The sequence below is a fragment of the Macrobrachium nipponense genome, chromosome 16, assembly GCF_015104395.2.
Source record: "Macrobrachium nipponense isolate FS-2020 chromosome 16, ASM1510439v2, whole genome shotgun sequence".
NCBI classification, from domain to species: domain Eukaryota; kingdom Metazoa; phylum Arthropoda; class Malacostraca; order Decapoda; family Palaemonidae; genus Macrobrachium; species Macrobrachium nipponense.
The window spans coordinates 17457912-17467307 of NC_087209.1; the positions used below are offsets into that span (position 1 = coordinate 17457912).

Genomic DNA, 9396 nt, shown 5'->3' on the forward strand with positions numbered 1-9396 from the left:
ACAAAACACTTCCGAACTTCAGTATAAAGTTAGAGCAAAGTAACATAGCAAAGTGATAATTCAAGAACCTTATTACTATGCAGAGGCTAGAGTGACACTCACTTCAGCTAGATAGATAAAACCCAACAGAAGAACAAGTGTAAGCCACAACAGTCTAACTTAGTCTTCCTCCTCACCTACACCAATTTTTGTCACCAACTCCCTCCCACCGATAAACACCTCTCGTTTTAGGACTACGAAAATATAAATGCCAAAGGAGAACGAGTTTTGCTTCCGTGACAAGACTAGAATTTGCACAAGCAGAGATTGTCCTTACCTCTTTTAACTATTTTTGGAAACGAACACCGAAGTCTCTTTACTCTTCCGTCTTCTGACGGAATATAAGATTACCCAAAAGTTTTCTTTCACTGAAGACAGGAACTGTTTTATCTTGATAAGAGTATAGACGAAGATTTTGCTTCGGTACTTTACAAACACACACACACACACACACACACACACACACACACACACACACACACACACACACACACACACACACACACTTATATATTATATATATATAATATATATATATATATATATATATATATTTAGGTATATATATATCTATATATATATATATATATATATATATTATTATATAGCATATAAAAAGTAAGCTACTTTGTGTGTGTGCATTTCACATAGGAGATGTAAATGCATCAAACTGTTCGTTAAAATTTGTGTCTTGGCTGATATACTATTATTCAATAGAGTTCTCTTCTTTAAACGCAGGTACTTGTTGGAGTACCCATTTCAATCTAGCCATATTTGGGGAGAGAGAGAGAGAGAGAGAGAAATTGGTGGTTGATCCTTTACATAAAAAAATATTTATTTCAGTCTAAAATAAGTTTCAGACAGCTTACTTACTTCTTTCCTTGATAATTCTTCATCGCATAGATTTACAAGGTCTAAATAAATAAGTGTATATATATATATATATATATATATATATATATATATATATATATATATATATATATATATATATATATATATATAAAATAAAATCAATAAATAGGTCGCAACATCGTTTTGTTTTATATTGTTCGTTCTTCCCACTTTTATATTCACTTTTGGGAATTTCTCCGTCTGTGTTTCGGTGCTATATCTTTTATCACACTTTCCACGTTTTCCCCCTTCCCTCGGTTTCCATTTTTGGGGGGAAGGTCCAACGTGTCACTTTTTATATTGTCACATTTGCGATCCGGTAAAAGTCCGTGTTTACGACTCTCTGGAGCATTTCTCTCGCGTTTTTCTTTTCCCAGCAAACCTACACTGCAAAGAATTTTGGACATATGACAAAGCAAATAAGAGAAAAAGACTTTTTTTTGGACATATGACAAACCAAAAAAATAAAAGAAAAAGAAAAGACAATTATTCAAACGCTGCACTCGTTGCCAGCTTGGTTTTAAGCCTTCATTTGTATTTCGACATGAATTCAATTTTGAATTTTTGTTTAAACCTTTCCTAAGAGTTGGTTCACCACGAGGAACCATGTTTTCTGTCTTCGTTTATAGTTCCTTAATTATATTTTAGTAAAAGCAGTAGGGGTGAACTCTGATAGCTCTGGATATGGCCACAGTTCTGTAGGATAACTTAAATAAAGATTTTCTAATAGATATTTAAAGTAGGTATCTCATGCACCATTTCTGACTTGGGTGGATATCCCCCATCTGTTACTTTTTCCAGATATGACGCCAATAAGACAACTGGAAAAAAAAAAAGAATGTCACAGTAAAAGCTACTCAATATGTATGAATAATCTAAAGGATTAATTCCTTACAGATTCTGTACAGATTCTGAATGCGCCATTATACCTTTCTTTCTTCTTACTTTAAAAATATCATTTAAATTCCAGCCATGTGGCAGAATCCGTTCCCTTTGTCTCTCCTTTTCCTGTAGTCTTTCTCTCCACGAAAGGGCTCTGTAATAAAGATTTCCTTTGTGATAGGTCAATCAAGCTTTACTTTATATCTTTTCTCCTCCGTTCGGATTTCAACTGATTCTGGTTTGCATTCTTGCTGACTTTTTGGCCATCGACTGTATGTTCCATATCTGTTCGACTGTTTTTCACTGAATTGTGTATTCTCACCTGATGGACAGCTATCGTTAATTGCTACCTTCGTCAACCGAAGTGAATAAAATTCGACGCAACCTGGGGTTTATATCAATTTGGAGATTTTCTCGGCACGATTATTTCTGGCAAGGATGAGCCCAGAGTCGACGAATTGTTGTTACAGAAACCACCTCAGCTTAGGAATGAATTCGATCCAAAATTGAATCGTCTCGAGACAGCTACCTAACGAATATACCTGTCAAGTGTCATCATATTCTGGTCGCCCGTCATTAAGAGATCCTGCTAACAAAAGCGCGCGCGCGCTCAATCTCACACACACACAGTAAAGATAGAAATTTAGGCAGTTTAAATTTGAGTTATAATCAGGTATCGGATAAAACAGCATTTTCATTCAAACCCCCCAAATATTATAAAAGTCTCTTCTTCGTCGATGACTATAATTACTGATTCGCCAGTTGTTAAGGCGGCAATAAATTAATCACTCATATAAAGAAACACGAAAAATGCTTTTGTCTCCAGTTGGCATTTTCCTTTTTTCTACGTACAATGCTACGGTAATTTCGACAGTTCTCAGTCCACGCAACTTTAAAAGGTTAAAATCAATGCAGTTTTATTCTAATTAATTCTCCTCCTCGTTTTCTCTCCCTCTCTCTCTCTCTCTCTCTCTCTCTCTCTCTCTCTCTTCTCTCTACACACTGGGAATGCATTGCTATACAAAACAATTAAATCCCACCGAATTACCATCTTCCTTTCTCCCTCTCATTTAAGGTTAAAATTAGCGAGAATTCAAAGATGTGATATATATATATATATTATATATATATATATATATATATATATATATATAGAATATATATATATATATAATATATATATATATATATATATATATATATATATATATCCTCATCTCTCTCTCTCTCTCTCAATTCCTCTTCTTCCTTCCTTCCTCCCTCCCTCACTACCTATAGTTTTCCTCCCTCTCATCTCAATGCCTAGTCTTTTCCTATTCTCTTCCTCTCTCTCCCTCAGTTCTTTTAATTTTTCTCCCATCTCCCTCTCTTTCCTAATTATCTTTTCTCCCTCATTTCCTCTCATTTTTTCCCCTCTCTCAATTCCAATTCCTTTAATTTTTTTTCCTTCTCTATTCCTCCCTATTTCCTCTAATTTTCTTTCCCCCTCTCTACCTCAATTCCTCTATCTCCTCTCTCCCTCCCTCTAGGTGTATTAAGAGCTAATTAAAACAAACGTTGGCAAAGTTCGAATTTCATGATTTTATTTGATTCCGTTCGGTAAATTCAACTTCGACTTAATTCTCGTTTTATATTTTCTAACAACACTTTTTTTTTCTTTTTTTAACAAGAAACGTTTCAGTTCCTTTACTTGAACCTATTTCATTACGTCTAGATTTCAATCGGCCTGTATATAATATCTACGATGATGATGATGATGATGATGATGATGAAATCAATAATGTGACATATTACGGTCCTTAGAATGACATACATGCTACGAATATATTTAATTAATATTAGCATTTATGCCAAAGTAACCTTAGGGTAATTAAATTACAGATAATAATAATGTGACATCATGGTCCTTTACATGCACAAACATGGTACGAATATATTTAATCAGTGTTAGCATATTCGTTAGGTAACCTTATAGCAAATAAATTACAGTTAAAACTTTGAAACTATAAGTAATATGCACGCATACTCTCATATCTAATTTTCGTATATCTCTCTCTCTCTCTCTCTCTCTCTCTCTCTCTCGTCTCTCTCTCTCTTCTCTCTCTCTGGAAATTAAGAAAACTACTCAAGCATATACACTAAATTACAAGAACACTAGGAGACTTGATGAATTTCCCATAATGAAACTGCGCGATTCCGTTTTTATCTTTTCGAGAGAATATAGGGAATAGACAGAACGAGAGAATAGAAAGTGGATGATCAACTCCATCAACCGATCAAACATTCAACAGAGATAATGAAACCGGGGTCAGTCGTGGAGATGAGATTCACCCGATTCGAACATTGGTTATTAGCATTCAAATTCATGGGAGGACGATGGGTGGAAGATGAGAGAGAGAGAGAGAGAGACTTTTCGGTATTCGAGGATGTTATTTTCATTTCTAAATATTTTAATGAAATTAGTTACCCGACTAAGACATGCGAATGTGGCGTGTGGAAGACAGACACACACACACACACAAACACAGAGAGAGAGAGAGAGAGAGAGAGAGAGAGAGAGAGAGAGATCCCATTGGTAATGACTGCGGAATTACACTTAAGGCCATTAATTCCAGTAAACAAAAGGGGAGAGAGAGAGAGAGAGAGAGAGAGAGAGAGAGAATGATCCCTCTGGCAATAATGGCTAAATTACCCATACGGTCATTAATGACTTGTAAACAGAGGGTAAAAATCAGGTCGAGTGAATTCGGCCTCTACAAAATCGAAAAAAGTTAAATCGGACATTTTACGAAAGGCCAATCACACAGCTGGGTCAAGAGGGAGGAAATAATTTGTGCTTCGGTGGTAGAATTAAAAAACGGCGTCCAATGGCTGTACATAATATGAAGCAGAAAAGCCGGGAAGTTATGTCCGTTGAAAGGGAGATCCAAATATTTGTTAGTGTATTTAGACATTTTATAAGTCATTATAAGTAATGTGATCGAAAATAAGGCGAGATTATGACGACAAATTATTAAGAAATAATCACAATACAAACCTCTACAAAAAGCAACAGCATTTTTAAGTTCTTTTTAAAGTCAAAGTCTTCTATTCCTTGTCGTAGAGGTATATACAATTTTTTGTTTTAAAAACCTGCTTAAGGCTATAAGTTGTCTAAACAGTTGCGTAAGTAACCAGATTCATGTTAATCTAATAACATGATTACGAAAAATAATCTAATGTAGCAGGAGGACAAAGATAAAAAAAGATGTCATCTTTAGGAAAATGTAACTATATTCCTATACATAAAACCTCTGACGTTTCAGTGTCAATTAACGTAATTTTATTGATTGTTTTTTTTTTCTTAATCAGTCTTGTATTCCTTAGTTTTAAGTGTTTTTTCTTTTATATTCAGTTCAGCAGCTGTATTTTTCTACGTTAATAAATGTAACGTTCAATTATTTTTGCTCAGTGATTCCTCCTCTTGTGTGAATTACCTAACTATCGTGTAAACGATTGTTTTTTATTTTGTTTTCGAGTTGTGATGGGACTGAAGTACGGTGACTGGAGGCCGGCCTAAAATAGTTCGGGCCTGTATAAGCTTTTGGACACGCGCTCTTTTGTTAGCAGCCTTTTGGAGATTGACCTTAAGCTTTTGAAGGATTACTCCGACGGACCCTCCATTGTTAGTGGTTTTTCCAGTAGATGTGCCGAGCCATCTACGGCGTACGTAATTGTTGGAGTTACGCCTGTACTCCTGTTTCCCGCCTAAGGGAGGATTTGGCGGAAGACGTGGTCGTCGCTCTGTCCCGCCTCGTAGGAGGCGTTACGCCAACCACGGTCGTCCTGTGTTGTCCGCCTTCAGCTGCTTGTCCAGGAGAGCTAAGGGCTCGTGAGGAGGCAATTGCCAGGTAAGAGGAGATTATCCTTTGTTGTCCTCGGGATCGAACTCGACCCCTGTGTCTACCTGACAATTTGTGAGCTCCCCTGTTTAGCTGTTGGAAGTTGAAGCGACCTCCGTGAACTCTGTGCACTTCCTTGTAACGTGAGGATTTGCTCGTATTATATAAGTGTCATTTACATTATTTATATATATGTACAGTTGATTGTATTGAGTCGGGTATTCGATATTCATTGCCCTGTGAATTTGTTTGAATTAGTTTTTAAGTTTGGTACCAACACGGTTAGATAGGAGGTTTACGGCTTCCCTGTCTTTATTTTCTCTAGTCTTCCTTCTTTCTTATAGTTATAGGTTTAGTGGTTTTCGTTATTGGGCCCGTGTCATTATTATTTGAGCCTTTGGCATATTATGTCCTTTCTTTACTTTGTTAGGGTAGCTTTAAGTATTAGGAGTCTTTGTGAGCCCGTTATTTGTTAATGGTATTTTGCATATTAAGTTTCTCAAGGCTGATTTAGTGTTAAGTGTACTTTATAATTAAATATTGTTAATTTTATTTTGGTGTTTGTGTCCACATTCCTCATACCCTGTGTACTTTCTTACCGCCCTACGATCCCTGTGTAGTAAAGTATAAAAAACCTGCATTACGGCCAAAGGGGTCGTAACATTCAGTAAATACTAAAAAACCAGCAAGGTATGGCTAGCAACGCCATCCTAGAAATCAATGCATATGAACTTACAACAACGCTGGGAACCTTGTGTGAGCGGCAAAGGTCAAGAGAGAGAGAGAGAAGAGAGAGAGAGAGAGAGAGAGAGAGAGGGGGGGGGGGGGGATGAAACTTAACACATTCATCATCAGTAAAATCACAAGTTGTCAAAGCGAGTTCGCTTAAGCGACTCTAAAAGCAGCTTGGCCTGGATTTAGATTAGAGAGGAAAATTGAATGCCTAAATAAACTTCTAAGTTCACAAAAATTGTCACCCAGCCGCCCCAAACCCACACACGCGGCGTCACTGTCAATTAAAAAAAAATCGCTGCCGGTTTTTACTGAAGCCTTGATTGCTGACATTCTCTCTCTCTCTCTCTCTCTCTCTCTCTCTCTCTCTCTCCATATATTTCAGTAATTAAATGATGATTGGGGCAGTGACTGCTATTTTGCTTTTCCCCGAAGTCACCACTAATCAATGGAAACGATTTCTCAGAAAAGACACATACACACTATATATATATATATATATATATACATATATATATATATATATATATAATATATATATATATATATATATAGGATACACGTACACATACACATGTACGTGTGTCTGGCTGTGCGTGAATGCGGCAGACAAATACGAAAAATCTGAGAAGCAAACATAATATGAATACGCAGACGGTATGATGATGCACATCTTAAAATCTCCCGTCCTTTGTCAAATACACGGAAATATAACAAGTGCTGAATTCACTCCAGTTTCATGAAGTGGGGACGAGAGATGCAAAAGGAACATTAACCACAGCGAAATACAATGGAAATGTGTTTGGAAAGGGGATGGTAAAAATATTGGAGGCAATCAGGGAAAATCGACAGTTGGGAAAAATCACTGTTATTAATGAGTTTCTTGCCGGAAGAAGACTTTGCCAAATAGAAGAATTGAGGGAAGAAATATTACGTATGAAGGAAAGAAATAAAACTTAAGAAATGCAGCATATAAAAAAAAAATTTAAAATGTGAAACATACAGTGGATTGTGTACTCATTACTTTGTACAGCCAGTGAGATACACGACAGGAATTGTAAACAAGAAGTATTGCATGAAATAGTTTAACCAGAAATATTGCAAGTAATATTGTAACAAGAAATTGTAACCAGAAATATTGCAAGAAATATTGTAACAAGAAATATTGCAAGAAATACTGCATGGAATATTGTAACAAGACATATTGCAAGAAATATTGTAACAAGAAATATTGCAAGAAACATTGTAACAAAAAATATTGCAAGAACTACTGTAAAAAGAAATATTGCGACAAGAAATATTGTTTTCGACAACATAATGTTAAATTGCCCTACGAAGTGCAACAGGTAATGCCTTTTTTCTGTGTAAACGCAAAGACAATCTGACATTACATTGGTTAATAGTTACGTCATGCCTATACCCTCGATATTAAGGCTATTAACCTCTTGTTATCCTTTCGGGACTTTTCATCATCATTATTATCTCCATCCCTCTTCTAAAGATAATCTAACAAGGAGAGCAAACATTGACTTAATTCGTAGCACCCGATAATTGGAAGTTACCCCCCCCACAAAAAAAAAAACTACTTAGGGGGAAAACTGTATCTACAGCGTAATTAATTTGGGTGTCAAAATCCTCATTCTTTTCAATAACATTTATAAAAACGTATATTAAACGACAAAACACGTTAGAATCTGCTTTCCATAATCCAAGATCTATTCTGACTGATTTCTCGTGACATTTTAGAACGCAAACCCGGTAATTGGATTACAATGAATTAGCGAATTTAAAAGCTTTCTATATGATGAATTGCCTGTAATCAAATTATTAATTTAATGTCAAACTTGTTGTAATTAAATATTCCGGAAACGCGGCAAATGAATGCTAATGATGTTCGTTACAGTCAAAATATTCCGACTGGATTTCGTAATTAACGGATAGCATTTCAATTATATATATATATATAAAAAAAGTGTTTAATTTTGTGTTTTGAATTCGGATGCTTTGCGTCTCATAGAACCATAATCTATAATTCCTTCTAGTTTGACCTCTTAACAAGAAGAATATTTGATGATTTATGAATTGTACTTGACACCTCTGAACGTTCTAACAGTACTTTTATTTGGAAAAAGGTAATTCCTGAAACTTCGTAGCTATGGTGAATTGAATTTCCTAAATCATCTTTTGATTAACTTTTAATTCGAATATGTAAGGTAAGAAAAGGTTACACCTTGATGATGAAATTGAAATTGATCTAGCAGCCTCATTAAGCAGTTTCCTCTGATTTGACAAAATTATCGTTAAAATCATTAAGCATCAGTTCTAGACGTCTGCAATTATAATCAAAATACAATACCACCTATATTTACGTACAGACACCCAAAACAAGATTTTTCTATTTTATAACTTTATACATAATGCATAATGATAAGAGAAACTCCACAGAGAACCATGCTTCTAAAGGAAAGCCAAAATGACTGATAAAATTTGTTCACTTCAACTTTACTATCAGCTTTCGGGACTTTTTCTGAAACTTAAAAAGCCTTTTGAAGCCTAATGCTTTATTTTACCATCGGTGTCAGTTCAGTTACGAGAAAAATACCTGTCTGATAATACTAAACATTCAGATTGTTACATTATCGCTATCATGTAAAGCTGAAGAATTTCATGTAATAAGACGTCTAGATTACAGACAATTCATCATTAAATCTTACGCTATTTCAACCTAAACCTTTGACATCAGGACTTGAGATCCACCTCACTCAACTGATCAGGGTAGACAGGTGTACCTACCTGTCCCCACAGTTGACCTTTCGAAGAACGCTGGAAAGTGTCAGCTCTTTTTGAAGTTTTTCTTGGCAACTGCAAATTAAATTATATCTACAGTTATTTGAAAGTAAGGTTAAATGCCTAACTATAGCAAGCAAGCAAATTTGTTCACAGTCGATCTAAATGATATTATATGACA

The 9396-nt window shown here is 35.4% G+C and overlaps 1 protein-coding gene across 1 annotated transcript in view; it reads left to right on the forward strand.

Annotated features, from left to right (window-relative positions):
• The first annotated feature begins 5499 nt into the window (after positions 1-5499).
• The window catches only part of LOC135195278 (uncharacterized protein DDB_G0271670-like), a 9607-nt gene continuing 5710 nt past the window's right edge, over positions 5500-9396 (forward strand). The window contains exon 1 of the mRNA XM_064221536.1: positions 5500-5686. Within this exon, the coding sequence (XP_064077606.1) occupies positions 5500-5686 (187 nt within the window). The remainder of the gene's footprint in view (positions 5687-9396) is intronic.